This window comes from Lagopus leucura, unplaced genomic scaffold, assembly GCF_019238085.1.
Source record: "Lagopus leucura isolate 7727_CA_CO unplaced genomic scaffold, USGS_WTPT01 Super-Scaffold_100008, whole genome shotgun sequence".
NCBI lineage: Eukaryota > Metazoa > Chordata > Aves > Galliformes > Phasianidae > Lagopus > Lagopus leucura.
The window spans coordinates 29,160,623-29,181,304 of NW_024962265.1; the positions used below are offsets into that span (position 1 = coordinate 29,160,623).

Below are 20,682 nucleotides of genomic sequence, written 5' to 3' on the forward strand. Positions count from 1 at the left end.
AGAATGCCGTCCTGCCTTTGATACAGATGTATGCTGACATGTACTAATGGGTACCAGTTTAGTGAGGAATAAGTCAGGAATCAGACAACTGCAGCATGCCAGCTCCTTCAGTACTTCTCTAAGAGAGGCTTCATCGGTAGATTTTCCAATTTTAGCTCTCTTGCCTAGTCCATTTGGACAGTAATTCTGCATATAGCCATTACAGTTTTGAAATACAGCACAGATTATAAGAGATTGCACTAATAATCTGTCAAAATCCACTGAAATTGATTTAAGAATGGTTTCAGTTTTAACCCACAGGAAAAAAAATAAAGGAGTTAGTGAACTGTATTTCCCCCTGTGTATCCAAATCAAAGTGGCTTAAACACAGTCCATTTTATTGGCTGTTTGTCTTTTTATTGCATACTTCACTATGGTTATCGGCTGATGTGCAACTGCGCTATTTACAACTAGCTGGATACTGATACAGGTGGGGACAGATGGTGGAAACATACTAAAAATGCTTACATTTGTCTAATACACACCTACTGTGTCATTTAATCAATCTCAAAAAGAACCCAAAGCAACTTATTATCTTTGGGGAAACAGGGTTATTCTCATCTCATGCATAAAATAAATTGCTTGTTCTAAATGCAGTGAGAGATAGAAGTGGTTTTCTATCAGTGTGTTTTAATGAAAATCTATACACAGTGCAGATGTTAACTCAGAGCAAAACTTCAGCTTCACTTTGTTTTACTTACCATCAATTTCTATTTCACATTTAAGGTCATTACAAGACTGGAAAAGAGACATGAAAAGACTGAGTATTGAAAAATATTTCTTAAATCATTAGTTGTCATTTTAATGGTGTTAGACTTCAGCAAATTTAGGAGACATAACTAGTTAGCTTTACAGTGTCCAAATATTGTTAGTCTCAGAAGACCTCTCATTTGGAGCCTGCACTCTCCACTCAATTTACAAACTGGCCCTACTTTCTTAGGTTGATGATGTAACTGCCTTATTTGCAGTGTCATGGTCAGGATACAAATACAACGGGCTCTGTGATGAGTTTGCACTTGGAGGTGGCTGTATACTAGCCAGTCTTTCAGAGTTTCCTGGAGACTTCTCCCTCCACCTTGGACTTGTCTGCTCCTGTGACACTTCCCACACAGAGGGACATGGGGAGGCAAAATTCATGGCGGACTGTGAGAGGTAGTTTTCCTGAAGACCTTCTTGGAGGCACCTGTTTGAAAGCACTTCCTTTTCTTTGGAGTTTCGCCACTTCATCCTTCGATTCTGAAACCAAATTTTTACCTGTTTGCAAGTTAACGAGAGTTCATTAGCATTTTTTTCTTTAAATAACATTGCTTTAAATAACATTCTTTAAATAACATTGCTTTTTTTTTTTTTTTTTTTTTTTTTTTTTTAATTTTCCATCCCTTAGTTTCATGTTCCTTCTTTATTTGATGTTATAGCAGATCCAGTTAAGCTGACTGATCGACACTAGCTGGGCATTTTTCAATTCCTATTTGCTACAGCTGAGCTAAATATTCGTCTTTGACTTTCCCTACCTCAAGCAAGTAATTATTTGGTGTAAACTGGAAAGATGAAAGACCAATGCTAGCGATTTTGCATTTTCCTTCAGTATCATCTTTCTAGACAGATAAGAATTCTCAGTGTAAACTAGCACTGTCATTAACAAAATAGGTGATAATACTAGCATTTGGAAATGCTCTTTTTAAAAGAGGCTATAAGAGCTAAGACTATCCCATCTGCAAGCAAAGCTTGGTCATCATAAGGCTTTAAAATGACACAGAAGTTCCAATTTAAAGATATTTTATCTGTCTAAATACAGTTTTCCAAGGGGTTACCTAGAACCATGTGCTTCTGAAATAAAATCCACTTTTTAGAAACTTTTACTGATGAAGCATGGTTGCTCAAAGACATTAATGAAATGTTGGGAAAAGCTTAGGGAAATAAGAGCTTAGGAACTGTTAGATTAAGAAAAGGAGTGAGCATTTGTGGAAGGGAATCCAATCAGATTATTCACATTATATTCTTTTTTTCTCTTAAATATCTGCATGAAGTTCTAGCATTCAGATACTTGATACAAAGGCAAAAGGAATACACCTGCAATGGACTGAGAGTCACTGGCACAGCTGGCAGGAACCGCTACTCCAGTACAGTCAGATAACTGACGAACTAACCTTCATGGTTCATGGTTACATGGTTACATGGTACTCTTCTTTTCATGAGAAAAAAATAATTAGACATGGGTATCATCTATCTATATCAAAAAATTATTTTTCCTGCTGTGGTAGCTGTTATCTGAGTCTCACTCCATTATTTTCTTATTTCCCAGGGCTCTCTTAAATATCAAGAACGTAGAAGAAAATCTCAGTAAAAACAGCTGTGATATTAGGAATTTGACTATATGCTAGGATTCTTTAGGAAGCTCACTCATGAGTGCAACTGCACATTTTCATTGAACCAAAATAGTTTATCCTGCAGAGATGACAGCACCGTTCGTACTATTTATTTTATTGTTTATAGCTGGTTTGAGATGGAGTCAGAGTCATTCAGGTTGCAAGCAATCACATCTCATCTTCCATGGAAAATGAAGCCAATTGCAAAGTTAGATTTAACTGATCAGGGCCTTGTCAAGTTCTGAAAATCTCCAAGAAAAAAAAAAAAAGATGAGGGCTCTCATCACCATTCCCAGGTTTTTCTGCTCACCAGACAGCTCCTGCCATACATATCTTAAGCACATTTACTGCTGCCAAATGCAAAGAAATTCAACCACACTGTCAACTCTCACTCTCTTTCAGCCACACTCCAGAAATAGATGTCTACTCTAGCACTTTCAAAATCCCCTGGATGGGCCCTGATACCTATCCCTGAGGAACACCACTCATGACCAGTTGCCAGCTGGATTTGATTCCATTAACCACCAATCTCTGGGTCTGGCCATCCAGCCAGTTTTTTACCCAGCAAAGAGTGTAACTATCCAGGTACGCTCCACCTATCCAGGCCACGGGCTGCCAGCTTCTCCAGAATACTCTGGGAGACAGCAGCAAAGGCTTTGCTGAAGTCTAGGCAGACTACATCAACAACCTTTCCCTCATCCACTATGTGGGTCATTCAATCATAGAAGAAGATGAGGCTGGTCAGGCAGGAGCTGCCTGTCATGAACCCACGCTACCTGGGCCTGATCCCTCAGTTGTCCTGCACCTGCCGTGTCATTGCACTCAAGGTGATCTGTTCCACAATGTTCCCTGGTACTGAGGTCGCGCTGAAGCAGCTCAGGGCTCGCTCTGTGCTGTTCAATTTTCCCCTTTCAAGGCCATTTTAAAAATTTTTCTTCAAAAGGATGAAAAGTTACAGATTTTCTGCCATTCCTTACCTGAGACTCCTTTAGGCCCAGGTTAATGGCCAGTTTCTTCCTGTCTGTTTTACTGATATACTTCTGCTTCTGAAACATTTTCTCCAAAGCCTTCCTCTGGTCTTCAGAAAAGACAGCTCTTCTTAATATACCTCTCCGGGCTTTGGAGTTAGACTCCTGGGTCAGAAGAGGCAGCACACTTTCCTCTCCTAGTGGAAATAAATGAGAGTTTCACATAATAACTAACACATATTAGAGAAATATTAAGTGCTGTTCATTAAAATGCTAGCAGACCACTGTCCCACTTTTGATTTGTTGGTGTTAGAAGTGTGTCGTAATGCTTCAGTCATGTTCATTAAGGGCTAAATCCTCTCTTGGATCTAGAGGTGTTGTCAGTGGTAAAGAGTCTCCCCTTGACATGGTAAAGAGTAAATCAGATGAGTTCATAGAGGAACATTAACACTGGACTCATACTACTGTAAAATTCAAATACAGGGTGAAACAACTCTGCTCGCTTTTGCACATTATCATCGGGTAAACCACAGTAAGATCTCCTAGTTCATTTTCTTGTGTGAGATGCAGAACCAGATAAAAAGTGGTCTGTAACACTGATTCAGTGAATCTAAATAGGCTTTCTTTAGTTTTGTTTACTAATGAAAGGCTTTCAGAGTGAACTATTTCTCAGAAAATCCCTGTCCATTCACTTACTTATTCTGGAAACCACAGCAATTTCTTTATTACAGGATTTGGGGTGTACTTGAACTTATTCCTTTCACTCTAGTTTCTAATCCTTTGACATCCCATAGCAAGTCCTTAGTAAGGCAGATTTCAATGAATTTAATCATACCCACTTGATCTACACCTAGAGGGGAGCCTACCCTACAAAACGACCTTAAATGTGTGGGACAGAACTGCAGTGGAAAAGTGGAAGTACTCACATTGTCTTTTCACTGGTCTCACAACGAGCACATGAAAAATAAATCCAAATAAATGTTTTGCCTTCCTCATGCCCAGTAAATCCCAAAGACCTAGTGCTTTCTCGTGCTCCGTCTCCCACAGATATGGTGTAATGGAAACCTCCAGTCCTAGTGAAGCTTGGCATGCCTCCAGCAGTCACAAGTTTCCCCAGATACTCACCCAGGGAGCAGTACCTGAGATTAGTTGAATCGGGCTTGTCATCAAGCATTAGAGGTGAAATTGCATGAGGCACTTACAAAGAGCAGTCCTTTGATTCATGCCATACCATAAAGACAGACACCTATGATGTTTCCATGAGAGGGCAGTCACAAAGGTGGCTTTGGTTTGTGTCACTTGCAATTTGGACTTTAAAGGTGTAAGCTGTCCTGTTGATGACACCTTCCCACAAGCACCAGTGAAGACTGATGTCCCAGCTTAGAGCTACAGCAGCTGCAAAGGTGTGCTGCTGTTCAATTTCTGCCAAGGATTTAATCGTTTCCATATCAAAGCCAACGGCAAAATTCTTATCTAAACCAGATTTTTTAAAACATTGGACATTTCTTTCATGAAAAGGTCTATTCTAGTCAACCGTGAAAGTAGTGGAGATGAATTAAATACATTTGTTAAATAAATGCAGTGTTCTTGAAAACACTAATCGAATCCAGATGCAGTTTTCACAAACTGTTCCTTGCGGCTACACCACATTTCAAATTCTGTATATTGTACATAAATACACAGGAGTACATGTATCTTTAAACAGCAGTAGAGAAAAAAAACCCACACATACACAGAGGGCACTGTAGAGCAGTGTAGGTACGACAATGAAAAATTAAAGTGTGTATATGTATGTCTTGCAAAGTTGACTTGTGCTACTTCCATGGCACATGTTCTACTTGTTTGATGTTATATACATTACCCATGTATCCCGCCTTCAAGTGTGACCAGCACAGGATGAATAATAATAGCTGAGCAAGTATACAGTGATCTTTTCCTAAAGATCACTGTCAAGCACTACTGTTTAGGAACTACTGCTTTTAACAGCTTCTACTAGACATGCCTTTTTAAATCTTTTCCACACCTTAAGAAACCATCTTTCGATTTGTCCCTTATAACAGTGTCTGGCAAAAAGTAATTATTTTGCTTTAAAATGTTATGGTATTAAGAAGTATAAATTTATATGGATGTTTTTCAGTTTTCAAAGTAATATTTGGAACCAGATACAAAAAACCATAACCTACTGGCTACTGTCCTCCTATTTATCACACAGTGACTCTCCATCCAAACCAAAACAAACAATCTGCAGGACAAAAGTCAAAATGTCACAGCAGAGGTTTCTGTAAAGGGCCAGCTGGGTTCATCTTTCTCTGAGGAGCACATAGTTCGTTCAAGCCTCTCCCACCATGATCTGATCCTGCTCACAAAGCTGGCTGCAAACACCAGCCCTTCCTCCTTACTTCTGCTTTATGCACATCTCTCTGGAGTATGGGGAATTTAGGTTCCTTTTTCCAGAGAGCCTTCAAGTCATTTCTGATGGATCATCAGCAGTTTTCAAGTGTGCTGGAAGGTACAGTGGAAGAGCTGGTACTTTCTCTCACAGGACGAGAGATACCAGTGAGCTTCACAGGGCTAGCCCTTGACACCCAGGATGAATTCCACAATGGAGTTGTCAACCCAGGACACAGGATGCCAGATTACGTGACCCTTTAAAATTTGTCTTGCCTGGCTGGTTGTTCACAGTCAATCAGCAAAGAAACAACCTCCTGCCTGCCTCCTGAGGTGCCAATTAATTCCTCTACAGGCAGCATGCAGGGTACAGCTTAACACTTGCATTAGAGTAATGTAGTAGTGAAGAATGTACACACTCTAAGGCACAAAAGGTGACTGATTCTAAAAGTCTAACTGGACAAAATTTAATCATAAACAGAACAGTCACAAGCAGCAGAAAGCAACTGCTGGATCATCCACCATCGAGTCAAAAAAATTGAGACTCATGTTTGAGATAACAAGTACTCATCCACAGTTGAGTAGCCTAGATTTCAAGAACATCCCATATTTCAAGATGTATTCTGACTCTGCACTCAAAAAGTACATTTCTGTTAGTCAGTTAAATGATTTTTCAGTAAGCCAGAAACACTCATTCATTCACTACAACTCCACTGAAATGAAGTTAGTTTGTTACTTTGTTAGTTAGTTTGAAACCTGTTGCTGTGAACGTGCATCAAAAGACTTCATGCTCTACTAACATAAAATGTGAATCTGTTACCAAACTTTTCCTATGTTGCCAGTTTATTTTGTATGTGTGTGTTTGTTTTTTTTTTAAGACTTCTGTTTGTATCCTAGTATATAGTGATAAATGTCCCCCCTAATCTGTGCAGCAATCTTCATTTGCCTTCATGGCAGAGACCACCTTGGAGGAGCAAGTAAAAGCTTTAGTCATGGTTTCCATTTTTTCATTTGAACTCAATACATTCTAGTTAAATGGACAATTAATAGGTCACTTCCAAAATAGTAGTGTATCAGTCCTGGTTAATAAACAATCCCCACAGTTGATAATAGGCCTATGTATTCAGCAAGTCCCTGTATACACTCAGCTCATCCACTAAATCCCTTTTCAGGTAGACAGGGTTATATGGGAAGATGAGCTAGAATGAGTCTATAAAAGTCAGTTTCATTCACTGCTTTATTTTTCAGTCAAGTGCTTTAAATGGTGTCCCGAAAATCTCTTGGAATGTGAGACAGGAGAAAAGACTGGCACATAGAGTATTGCTTTATGGCCATACAAAAGGGCAACTGACCCCTGCCCAGGCCTTTTCAATGTGAAATGGTTCCTAAAGTTCATCTGCACAGTGAAAAATTGTGGTGAGGTCGCGTGTGGATGAGTAAAGTGAAAGTGGTGATTGGTCATGGTGCTGTCAGCCATTGTGGGAGAGCCGGGGCCATGTAAAATGCTCTGTGGGAAAGTGTCAGCCCCCTAAAGGGGTGCTCAGAAACTTGCAGCTCATTAAACTGCCAGCATTTGCTGCCTCACTTGTCAAGAATCATTCAACTTAGCAACTGCTCTTCTGAAACGTTCATAAAACACACACACGTAGCCAGGAAGGGTCTGAATGTAACTGTGATAAAAAATATACACTACAGCATGCATGAACTCCAGTTTCCATTTGGATCTGACAAAGGATTTGTGCTTTTTCTCCTTTTTGAAAGACCAGATGACGTGTCTTCTGCATGTTTCCGAGCCATAAACACATAAAATTAAGAATATATGTTCTTACAACAGGGCATGCAAACTTCACAATCAAGGTTAAATTTAGATTTGAATGGCAGTGTATCTCAGCTTTTAATCCTGGGTGCAAAAGGTACACTGGCAAAAATTCTCTTCAACATTTGTCTTCATATTTGTATATCATAATTTTAAAAAAAGAAAAACAAATTAAACACATGCATGCATTTGTCTGCTCCAAAAAGAATGACTATTTTATTTAAATAATGCTAGAGCTTCCTGAATCATAATTTATCCCTGCCATTAAAACACAGCATCCATTTTATGATCTTTCAGCTCTTTTCTTATTTGCAAACGTTTATTGACAGACTTTAAAGAGTTACTGATTTTTAAAAGAACCTTTTCTTGTAAATTGAAAACAAGGAGATTTCCTAGGTTAGCTCTGTCTGGGTGTCTCAATGCCATCAGAAATCTCTCACAATTGCCCAGTGTACTTAAGTTTGATAAATCTTTGGAAACCTCCTGAATAGGATTGCTGTGATTTTACTAAGGAATTAGCCGCTGCCATTGCATCACCAATTAGCTTTCCAGAACACATTAAATCCTGCTGCTTTGGTTTACAGAATAACTCAAGCATTACTGATGAAGCATAAAAACTTACTTGGAAAAGCAGTGGGGGATGCAGGGTGCTGACAGGACCCACCGCAGCATGCTGAGTAGAATGGCGGGGCTCGGAGAAAAAAGTGTTTGGAAAGAGCTGCAAAGAAAGCATAGATCTAATTGATTACCCATTGAGCGTGGGTGATATTCATAACAACAGTCGCCCAAAAAGTCAGTGTGTAAAGTCCTGCCCCACAAGTTCTTTTTCCTTTTCCTCAAGATGGTGGTATTTTTTAAGGCAAACAGTGATAAACCAATGATCGTTCTTTAATTTTAACAAGGTTAGTTCATATCTATTACTTAAATATAATATGCAAAACTCTCACAATATATCTTTTATAAGAACGAAACTCTGCAGATGTGAAATTTACATTTCAAATTGCTGTAATCCTAAATATTAGGACTGAAGATGTTGTTTTAATAATGCAGTCAAAATAATTAGTATAATGCATCTCATAAAGTTACATTAAATCACTCTAATAGGCATAATATCTCAGGAAACAAACAAACAAACAAACAGGGATTCTAAAAGTGAATCCCCAACTCTCCTGCTCATACTGTATTCAAACCAATAAAGACTTTGATAACTAAGAAAACTTAAAGAATAAAATGCAACGAGACAACCCAGGTGAAAACTACAGGGCCTGATTCTGCCTAATATTGAGCTCGATCTTTCTGAAAAGTGTTCTAAATTTAAATAAGCCACCTGCTGAAGACAGCTCTGCTTAATACAGTAAAACTGCAAAATTGTCCCACAGAATTAGGTAATATTTGGTAATATTTCTGTAGAATTTTTCAAAACAACGAACCGCAAGACATGTATGCTTAAAAAGTAACTCCATATCCAGACAAAAAATTAAGGAATCAGCAAAAAGGAAGAAAAATAAATGTATATAAGCAGCATTCTTCATTTTTGAAGGTTTTTCAACTGAATTTAAAATGAAAGATCACAGAAAATTAGGTTCTTGAGTACATATTAGGGTGTAAGTTTTCTGACATACAAATCTGCCATCTTCCAAAGCAATGAAAGATCGTTGTAGAAGCCCAAGTCCAAACATTTTGAAAATACTTACCTCTTTTCATCTGAATTCATACAAGCTTAGGTGAAAATGTCTTTCTAATGATTAAGTGTTTTATTACTGCAGCTTTTCATCAACACTGCTGTTTCTAATGAAATAAAAACATATTCCATGATGAACTAATTGCCTATATTTGCACGCTTGCAAAAAGGGGTAATGATTTATGCCAGCCATTAGTATTCTAAAGCTTCTCTTTCTCATGAGACCATCAAATATGGAACTGTGTCCCATAGAGCTTCAAAGAGTCAAGAATGTGCAGCCATTTTATCTGTCTATGTATCTAAGGAGCTTCAGTGCAGCAGGAGAGGTACATAATGTGGACAGTAACTAAAGAAGCACAGAAGATGGAAAAGGAAAAGACCTACCAGATAATCTCAGCATTCCTCCTGAACATGAGAGTTTGTCCTTTGGAATACTTCCTATCTGCTGCTAATGTGTTATCTGCTACAGTTTTGAAGCTCTCACATGTATCAAATATTCCTTGACTTCTATACTGTCTTATTCTTATTAATCAAAGCTTAAGCATCTTATTCATGTCATACGATTTTTGTCATGTTGGCCTGTCTTTAATTTTCCCTTTTATGGGTCCTTAATTCTCTCCAGTTGCTTGTTCTTTTTTGCTAATGTGGTACTAATCATGACATAGATGAGTACCAGGAGACAGCTGGATAAATAAGGAATGAATGACCTACTGCTTCAGATAGATACCATTCTCCTTTAAATAAAGATAGAGAAATATGAAAAGGTCTGTTTCCTCCATTCAGTAAACTTCTCAATAAATGAGCTACAAGCATAAAGGCCAGGAGATGGATCAGTATCAAAGATACTGATGTACAACTTGCTTAAGAAAACCTCAAACTAGCCACACACTTCTACTATGCTGTGGCAATGATTTAATGCATAGCAAGCAGCAGAAAGCTCCAAGCAGAGATCTGCTCAAGATGATGAAAATCATTCTTTTGTCTTTCTTGGCCATTTTACTTCATTTCCCAGCCAACTCCTGCTTTTTTTTTGTTTGTTTGTGTGAGTGTGTTTGGGGTGAGGGGGGATTTCTTTGACTGCATGGCACATATTCCTCCAAGGGAAGGTGCCTGACTAAGTAGTAACATCAAAATGATATCTTCATACAACTCTGAACCAAGTGGTTCCTGAGACTATTTCTCAAGGTTGATTCACTATAGATCCTGTGGAATAGCCACTGGCATTATTTCTCCTAAACCCATAGGCAATGCAACTTCTTTAATGTGCTTCAACCACACTGATCCGTGTGTAAATTGTTAGATCTATCCAAACACATTGCCAGGTCATGTCTTCTGAAGCAGCTGCACTAGGAGCAAAGTGAAGGAGTTACAAAGTTACAATGGTAAAGAATGTGACACAATACAATTATAAATTCAACTTTACTCTGGGAGCTGTATGGAGAGAAAAACACTCAAGCTTCACCTTAATACATATGGAAAACATTGCCTATATTTTGGTTTTGTGGTCACATGTATCATGGCCACTCTACCGATATTTGGGGTCAAGCAACTCAAAGCAAACATTATTTGGCTGAAAATTGCTGAAATGTCAGAATATTAGTTCTGTATTTATTGGCCAGAATGAAGCATACAGTAACAAAACAGTAGCTTTTGTTTCAAGTCATGTTAACATTAACCATGGGCTAAATCCTAATAATTCATATGTGAGATACCTAATTCTTTTTCTGCTTAGCATTCCCATTTCATTAAAACAGACATTGTGTAAATCCAAGCATTTCACAAAAGTGAGGCACTTCAAAATATACTCCCCACTATGAAGATATTCTGAATTCAAAAACCTTCCTGTGCCATTTTGAAAGTAAGGTTCCTAAGTCCAATCCAACTGAAATAAATAGGTAATTTTAAAATGTTTTATTATTAAAGACACTGTTTTTCCTAATTTGAGCATTACAAAATGACTTTAGAAATGGTACAGGCCACTAGTAATGGTACAGGCCACCAGCAGGCAACAGGGAAGAGGCAAAAGACAAACTGCTATGAGGAAAAGCAAACCTAAGGTGCACTTCTGGTATTATCTGCACAGGCCTCCCTCACTACATGTTTTTCTTCACATTTAGCTGGTAAAAATATGGTATAATCTTGTGACAAGAGCAGAACCACCTCAGAAGGATGATTCAGAGAGCAGAACAGAGCCAGCAACAAGCAATGTTGAGCACAAGAATGAAGTCAGATCTCAAGCTGTGTGAATACAGCCCTGACACTCTCCAACTATTGCTAAGCCATCGTGAACTGCTTTCCCCAGTGGCTCTAGCCCTCATAGGAAAATTTAATATGTAAGCATTAAAATGATTCCATTTCATCTGAGAAACCTGAACAGTTTCTGCCTATGAAGTGGGTAAAAGTAAACTGCAATTTCCCACATACATTCATTCCTGGCAATGACTAAAGCAGGCAAGAAAGCTGCATGTCCTGAGGAGCTCCCTGCAGCCAGTCCAACAGTGACTGGGCAGGTCAGAGGTCCAGCTGAGCCACACAGCACTGTCTGCTCCATAACACAAGCCATGGGCCTCAGAAATGGGCCACGGCTCTGATCCTGTGGTCACTGCATTCAGTCTGGTGCTACGGCAGAGGCTGTGCAGCCTCAAGCCCTTGGGGGCATCCAGCCATGAGAAGAAAGCGGCAGCTGCTGCCATCTCCTACTAAGGGAGGTCAGCACCACACAGATGTGTCAAAATGTACTTCAAGAACTCGTGATGCAGCATACCTCAGAGCTGTCCATCCCTGCTTATTTGCTTTGCATCCTCTCCTGTAAAACCAGGCAGTGTGAATGCTCAGAGGAAGCTGAGACACACAGGCAGACCTGAGTGAATACACAGATCAGTTTTAAAACCCCAGCAAATATTCACATAAACGGTTTTGTAGTTCCAAAAGTGTATCTGGGAATTCTGCATGAAAAGTTAATATATGAGAAGCAGGCTTGCATTTTTATAATGGGTCTCAATGGGGCTTTCAAAAATCAGCAGAGTAGTCACTCCAGAAAGGCTATGTCACCAAATAGGGCTTGAAATGTGCTAACAGAATGATTATTGGTTCTTTGCACCTATAGCAATGTAGTAGATGACAGAGTCACACTGAGGATTAGCTCAGATCACACGAATACCCACCAGTTTTCAGAGGTATCATTTGCATGCCTTATTATTAGGGCACGCTTTGTACATGATTGTTTTCTCTGCTTAAGGAAGAAGCATGCAGAACTCATTGCTAGGACAACATCCACAGCCCACACCAGTGCCAAAGCCTACATAGACCTCTCCGCATCAGCAATAAAGGCTCCTTCTACCTTCTCCATGCTTTATAAATGCTTTTGCTGTTGATACGATGTGAATCCGGAAGGCTTCATCTCCTGCCCTGCTTGGCTTCTGCCAGACACCCAAAGGCTTGTGCACAACCATGGCACTTTCTGCTTACTAGTTCTCTTTTCTCATTTTAAGGGCGTTATTGTCACTTCTCTGTCCAAAAGTTTGGTGTGCTAAGCTCCTTCCCTAGGCATCCTGTACAGTCAATGAGAAGAGATAAGCAGTGTATATAAAGACTCAGCCCCTTAAAATAGATGTCTAAGAAGATAAGTTGTGTCATTCTCTGGAGGTGTCTCTCTGTATCAACTATGGATTAGACAAGGTACATGGACAACTAGATTAGACAAGACCCCTTTATTTTTAAGCAGTTGAAGTAAGATGGCATTCTTATCTTGTCAAAATAATACCACCCACTCTACAGACATAAGCAGGATGGAAAAAATGATAAACTTCAGTCATAAAGAATTATTTTCTTTGATTATCAACACATTTTGAAAATAATTTCCTCAAACAAGGTGAAATTAGGCTCACATGCAGCAGTAGGGCAGTTCACCCATTTTCATCACAGCAGCCCCAACTCAAAATCTTACCATTGCCTAAAATGCATCATTTACTCCAGCAGTATGCACTGAAGAGCTGCAATTCTTACCTGAGCCTCCTCCTGCTTTACATACTTGAACTTGTTTTCATTCTGAAAAGACTTCCTTCCCAGTTCTGTTATAGCTTATGACTGACCACAAAGATAGAAATATTAGAGTACAAATTGGTTTGCAAAGCTGAATTAAGCAAGAATGATGTTCTATGAAACACTTTCAGTGGCAAATAGAGGCAAAGGGCTTGCCTTCCCAAATCACGGGGTACTTAGGAATGTAAAAAATGATAGCACAGTGAAGCTCGATGAAATTCTCCACTTGTGTAGAGAACGTGCCTGATGAGATTAATCCTTATCACTTCATTTGTTTTCTAAAAACCCAATGAATACAGTATGAAATTTCAGAAGACCTCAATCTGAAGTATAATGGGCACTTTATAGAAATGAATTCGCAATCTGTAGGCATGATTAATTCCACAGTTTTCCTTTAGCAAATAACTGCCTTTCTGCAGACCCTTACTACTGCTCTTCTCAATGCTACCCTGAGATCTCCTGGCGGTACTCAAATCCAAACTCAAATCACTTTCAGACTGGAGCTTTGTCCTTTCTCAGTGCCACCAGAGGCCACAGCACTCCCCCACTACAGCTGTCACTGTGCCCAGACTGTTGTACAGGGTGGGAGTAGGGCTGGCACAGGTCTAGCTCTGGCAGCCTTACACAGAGGGAAGAGGCAGCTTTAAGAGCCACTGTGCAGCCACTCTTTTAAGGCACGCTGGGCACCTCAAACCAATTCTATCAAATGGCTCAAAGAGTTATCTGGAAGTAGGAAAAGATGCTATAGTTTAAATTATTTCCTGGTTGTCATAAAGAAGCATGGAATTTTACTAAAAGCAGGGGGAAAAAAAGCAAAACAATTATTATAGGACAGAATTACTGTCATTACACTGAGGAGAAAAAACAGACACTAGCCCAAAGAGTCAGCCTGCAGATGATGACTTGGTTTTACTTCCCTGCAATGTTACCAGTTTCCTGTATTACCTTAGGCAAGTTACTTCCTTTGCTCCAGCTGTTCCTCTAAACAGTAGAGGTCTCTCATACCTCTCTGACACGTTGCCACGATAAATGCATTCAGATGTAAAGTACTCAAATGTTGGAGAAACAGAAGCCACATCCATATTGTAGAACAGATGTTTATTAGTGTAAGTTCATTTTATGTTTATGATTTACTTATTCTAATTGCTTTCTTTCATGTTATATGTGATGCACTGTATTCTTTTCTACTGTATTCTGACGCCTTAGGCAAAAATCCCATAAGCTTAATTTTTCAGAAAGTTTTATGATGGAAGTATCTCACTACTATGTTTATTTTATTTGTTTCATTGTGCTTTTCAGTTTCTTTTCTCTGTTAATCTATCAAAATACCAAGATTAAAGTAGAAAGCCAAATTCTTGCCATGTATGTACTAGTGAGCATACTCAGGTCAAAGAACTTACTGGCATTTTCCTTCCAGGGCATGTTACTTTGAGAAAATAAGAGATTTTGTGGAAAATAATTTCAGGTAGCAGAGAACAGCACTCTTCTCACTGAGGTCACTCCAACTTGGTGCCGACCAGTACTTGTGGAAGTCAAGTCACAAGGAGAGAAATGTAAAGCACCTCTTTAAAGTCCGCGGTACAGCCAGCTGCATCTCATCACACTCCAGATAATTTTCCTATGCCAGAAAATGCTGAGAGAAACCCTCAAGTCTTCCATTACAACCAGAAGGTGATGATAGCACTGGACTACAAGGATAAGAACCAAATCAGAGATTAGCAAGCAAAAAATTGCAGACTTCCTTCCTACTCAGATTCTACTAGATTGCTCAAAATCTCTACTTTAGGCTTCCCTCACCTTTCACGGTTGAAGTATAAGTTGCATAGCTGGAGTACATTTCACTGGGAAAAGCTGGTTTACAACAGTGCAACTTTTAAATGTTTCAACATAGGAAGAACACTCTTCTGGTGCCCAGTGCTTAAAAAGCAGAACCACTGTGTGTACAGCCCTGGTTACAGTGTATGCATAGTTCTCACAAAGCTCAAAGTAGGATTTAATTTCTATTGTATTAAGGCAAAAGGTGTTAAAGGATAAGAGGCCCACAGCACTGACACTGGGAGAAATTCAGTTCAGTTAGCCAGAAACAGTGATTCCTGTGTGCTGAAGCTGGTGGGCCCAGTTCAACATTCTATCACAACACAGAGGCTTGAGAGAAAGGCGCAAGGCAGCGTGCAGGAATCCAGAGTAGCTATAAGGCAAACATGGCAGAAAGCAAGTTGATCATCTGCCATTACCATTCCTTCTGCTTTTCCTTCTGAAACTCTGTGAAGCATGCTGGTTCATGTGGTTGTACTCTTAAGTTAAAAAAAAAGCTATGTTTTAAAAACCTTTCTTTTGATTTCATTTATAAAAATCAATGCAATGCTGGAAAGTGATTTTAAAATTTACAGAGAGCATAATGATATTTCTTATCAAATTTTCTTTCACTCATTAGACGATGCATCTTACAGGGTAATACTTCATGAGTACCTGTTCAGTTTTTCCTTAAGGATTATTTTTAGGGGAACTCAAAATACATAAGCAGATAAATACTTGAATGATAAAACTGTATCAGTACAAATCTGTAAGTAATAGGAACGAAAATTTGCTAATAAAACTGCTGCTGAAGAGTTACAAAGGGAAAGGCCACCACGAGTAGAAGGCACCCATCAACAGTCCAATCCCAGGCAGACTCCATGGCATACATGGATGAGAGCTTTCCAGTTTGCAGAAAGAATACAGGATTCTTATTCCTTGGCACTTCTACATAAAGATAAATAATATCCCAAAACAGTGTGCTTTGCTCATGACATTCCCCAACGGGTGTTATGGGTAAATGTTGGTTTTGGATCTGTAAAAAGTTTCAGCGTGTCAAGTTTGGTCTCTGCTGTAATTTGCTATGCCTTGCTTTCTGGAAAATTTTGGTGGCCACACCAGAATTTGGGACTACACAAGCAATACAGATCACTTATACCAACAATTATGATAATTTTCAGTCTTTTTATTTTTTTCCCCTCACTTTAAACACCTTAAATTGTGCAAATCTAGTTTGTTAGAGCACTTTCAGTCCCTACATAGTATGTAAATACTTGCCAGCTCAGAAAAATTAAAAAAGCAATTTGCTTTATTCTCTTCTGTAATCTTTAATAAGAACTCAGACTAAAATGCTGTATTGATTTGGAAGTCCAAACTGAAATGTGTTTACTCCTCCAAACAAATATTTAGTCCAGATAAAAATCTCTAAATTAAAAAGCCACCTCTCCTGCCATACAAAACTTGCTTTAGTAGGGGGTTGGACTCAATGATCTCTAAAGTTCCGTCCAACTCCTACGATTCTGTGATTTACCTAATAAAAGCTCCTTAGTTAACATACTTTCTGTAAACACTGAAAATCCATACTCTGACAAAAAGGAGCTTTTTTCCCTACCAGAGTACAAGCAAGGAACCGTGTGAGCCTTACTCAGAATTACCACTGACCAATGTGTGTGAACAGTTCCTGTAGAGTATGCCGATGCTAGAGAGAAGAAACTCCTTAGAAACCACAAAATCTGGCTCAGCAGAGCTGTTCTGATTTAACTTATATTGACAAGAACTCAGAATCCTAAGATTGCCCATCACCCTAAAAGATATCAGTCAGACCAGCATCTACTAGCCTTGCTAAAACCTATACATTCCTGTTGTACATCTACGTTAGCGGACTTTCTTAATGAGTGCATAATGCACGAGGAAATCTAGTATTTCTCACTGCTCAAATGTAAGGGTTTGGTGCTTTACCCCAAAGTTCCCTATGTAACTAGTTATGGGCTAGCAAAAAATATAGGGTCATTACTAGGAAGGCTCGACTATGCTGCACTTTGCCAAGTTCACAGGTACCCATGTAGGTCGATGAAAGCAAACAAACTCTGGAAGCAAGCACTTGAAAAATTCAACATTAAGTAACGTGTGAGAGTGCTGGGGGATCTGCTGTCCTACTTCTATGTGTGCTTTGTACATAGAAAAGCAGCACTGGCTCTACAACTTAAAAATAAATAAATAAATAAGAATAAAGAAAAGGAATGTGCAGCTAATTGCAGAGAGATGGGGTTTGTCCTCTATCCTGTCTTGGGAAACGCAAATATATGTTTCAATAACTGAAATGCTTAAGACACGCTCACATCACCAAGGCCCGGAAATGCTAAAGGCACAAAAAATGTTTTGGATTTTGCAGAACGCTTTGTAGGATTTAATTAAAATAAAAGTACACTTGGAAAAGAAAATAATTTTTAACAACTCCGGTTCTACAGGGAGCCACTCGTTTCACACCTGAAATCCTCAGCTCAACAGTCAGGCTTCCGTCTGTCTTATTTTAGGCACATTTAAGACCGAATGATCACACATCAAAATTCCAAACACACCACAGAACGCTGAAATAAATTGATACATTCGAACATAAAGGGCACATCCGTGGCTGAATTTTAGGGATTTTGTAATTCAGCCCCAACCGGCTCAACGACTGACAGAAACGCTCACTCCTAAATATGCTTTACAGCGGTTCCGTTCAGGCAAAACACACGCGGCGCATTAGGAAATAAACTTGGCTCCGAAACATCGCGTCAGCCCGCTCTGAGGGCGGCAGTGCCGCTCGGCTTCCCCGCTACCGAGCGCGGGGCTCTCGGACCGCTTCGGGCCGTACGGAGCTGCGAAAAAAGCAATTCGAGCCATCCCCACGGCCAGCAGCGACGCTCCGCCGCGCTCGCTCCATCCGCAGGTGCGCGGCTCCGCGAAGTTCAAAGCCGCGGATGGCGAGAGCCTGCCCGCGGCCCGGCCGCCCCGCCCGCTTCCCCGTCCCTGCGCTCACCTGTGGCCGCCGGCGGGAAGACGCCGCCTCTGTCCGCCGCCGGAGCCCGCGCTGGCAGGCGGCCGCCGTCCGCCGCCGAGGGATTAAGCACTTGGAAAGCCCATCTGGTCGGATAGGGACCCCCCGAGGGGCTGATTTGTTCCGCCGCGGGGCACAGCTTGAGGGGGACGGGGCTGGCGGGGAGGGGACGGAGCTGGGCAGGGCTCTGCGGCGCGCCGGCCCGCAGCAAGTTCTCGATGAGGAAACTTTTGCCCAGGCTGCCGAAGCCCGGCGCCGCCGGCAGGTTGAGGAGCGCCGAGGAGCCCACCAGGTCCCAGTACAGCGCACTGGGCAGCATAGCGAGGGCCGCCCGGCCCGGCCCGCCCCGGCCCGGCCGCCGCGGCCCCTCACTGGGCTGGGACGGGGCGCCGGGCTGCGGGGCCGGGAGGGCTGCGGTGAGCAGAGCGCTCGGGGGAGGCACGCCGCGCCTCTCCGCCGGGCTGGAAGGTGTGTCCAAGCGCATTCATTATGTCAGCCGGGCCGGGGAGTGATGGACGCGGCCAACAATGCCGCCCGGCCCGGCAGCCCCTCGGGAAGGGGGGCAGGGCGGGGAGCGGTGCGGCCGCGTCCTCGCGCGGGGGTGGCTGCCCCCTGCTACCCGCCGCCATGTCACCCCTCAGGGCGCCCCCGGCGTCCCGACATGGCGGCGGGCCCGCGGCTGCCGGCCAACCTGTGCCGAGGGGACAGGGGGGAGCGCGGCCCCGGGCTCGGGCGGGGGAAGGTGGCCGCGGTGCTGACCGCAGCGCTGCGGCCGGATCGGCCGACCTCCTGATCTCATGAGGTAATAGGAAGACGGTCATTAGCTCACTCCCTCTGGGTATTTCGATTTGCTTTTTCAATATATTTTTAATGCCCCCCCCTGCCCCCTCCCCGCTGGATTTTTAACATTTGTCTCAATAAATCTGATTAAGATCAGCACAGTGCTGTTAATCATATTTTCCTGAAGATGTGGGACGATGGTTTCTGTAGGCATAAACATCTTTTGGCAGGAATGGCTCTGTTTCTACTTGTGTATCTTCCTCTTATTTATTTACCTAAAAAACATGTAACATGGCAGAGATGTATCATTTTCCAGTGAAAACACACATGTGGGAAGTCAAAATTGGATGCTGTTCCCAAAGGCTTGGAGTTGTCTTCTCTTTCGCAGAGAAATCCTTTTATTTCAAGCAGGTGCTAACTCGCTTCATCTCAGGGATACTCTCTGCAGAACCTTCTGAAGCAGATCTGTCCCTTGTTATTGTATAGCAGTAGCCTTGCACATTGTAACAGGGTGGTTATGGTGGCTGCAGCCAGCTGGAGAAGTGGAACTCTATCTTTAGACATCAGATGGGAAGGATGGTTCAACTCTGGTGAGACATCACCTTCAGTGCTGTGTCCAGATGTGGCATTCTCAATATGGGAGAGATGTGGACCTGTTGCATCATGTCAAGAGGAGGGCCAGAGAAGTGATTTGAGAGATGGAACACCTCCCTTACGAGGACACGCTGAGAGAGAAGGTTCTGGGGAGACCTAATAACAGCCTTTCAGTAGCTAAAAGGGGAGGCTATATGAAAGTTAGGGACAGACTCTTTAGCAGGGTCTGTTGTGATAGGACAAGAGTTTCAAACTAAAAGAGGGGAGATTTAGATTGGATATAAGGAAGAAGTTTTTTACAATAACGGTGGTTAGGCACGGGAACAGGTTGCCCCAGGAAGTGATGGATGCCCCATCCCTTGAGGCATTCAAGGTCAAGCTGAACATTGCTCTGAGCAACGTGATCTAGCTGTGAGTGTCCTTGTTCACTGAAGTGGAGTTGGACTAGCTGACCTGTAAGAGTCCCATCTAGAACAATTCTATTATTCTATCATTGACAGATTCAATCACAGATTGAACTACTGTGATGCCAGGTGATAACTTGTGAGTTGTGAATTCATCACTCAGCCCAGGCCTCCCCTCATGTCCTTGGGTAGATTGGTCCTGCCAGAATTTGAGCATTTCCTCCATCAGCACCATGACAGTGGTATCTGTGATGAACATGATAGAGTTGCTCCATGCCAGAAGTGCATGGAGTATCATCTTCTGTCTTCAGCAGTGGCAGTAAGTATGAGGAAGAATAAGAACAAAAAACACATATAGTTCCCTTGTTGTGAATGTTCTCAGCTCAAGCTTAAGCACTTACATTTGCAGATCTGAAGGTCATCATCTTTGTGAGGTCTGGATATTAATGCAAGTACTTTACCTGTGCGTACTTTGAGACTGGAGTTGCCTCTTGCTGTAGAAAAGGACAGAATCTAGCCCAGTGCAGCCAACAGCATATTCAAAGCAAATATGTAACATTGTAATATTAAGATACAGGGATATGTATTTACCATGTTCCTAAGAGAAGAATCAAGTTCTCGCAGGAAAGCACCTGTTTTCGAACTTTTCAAGTAGCTGCTGTGTTAATTACGTCTCATAAATTTATTCACAGTTAAGGATTTTTTCTGTCTTTCCTTTCACTGACCAAATTCTCACAGAGTTCCCAAGGGCCTGAGACACTGGGAACCATA

The 20,682-nt window shown here is 41.3% G+C and overlaps 1 protein-coding gene across 1 annotated transcript; it reads right to left on the reverse strand.

Annotated features, from left to right (window-relative positions):
- Window positions 1-356: 356 nt before the first annotated feature.
- Window positions 357-18,452, reverse strand: DBX2 (developing brain homeobox 2). The gene is made up of 4 exons (XM_042872703.1): window positions 18,116-18,452; window positions 8,200-8,295; window positions 3,383-3,570; window positions 357-1,293 (listed from the first exon to the last, which is right to left on the reverse strand). The coding sequence occupies exons 1-4, from the start codon at window positions 18,450-18,452 to the stop codon at window positions 976-978; spliced, it is 939 nt and encodes a 312-aa protein (XP_042728637.1). The 3' UTR covers window positions 357-975.
- Between the last annotated feature and the right edge of the window lie 2,230 nt (window positions 18,453-20,682).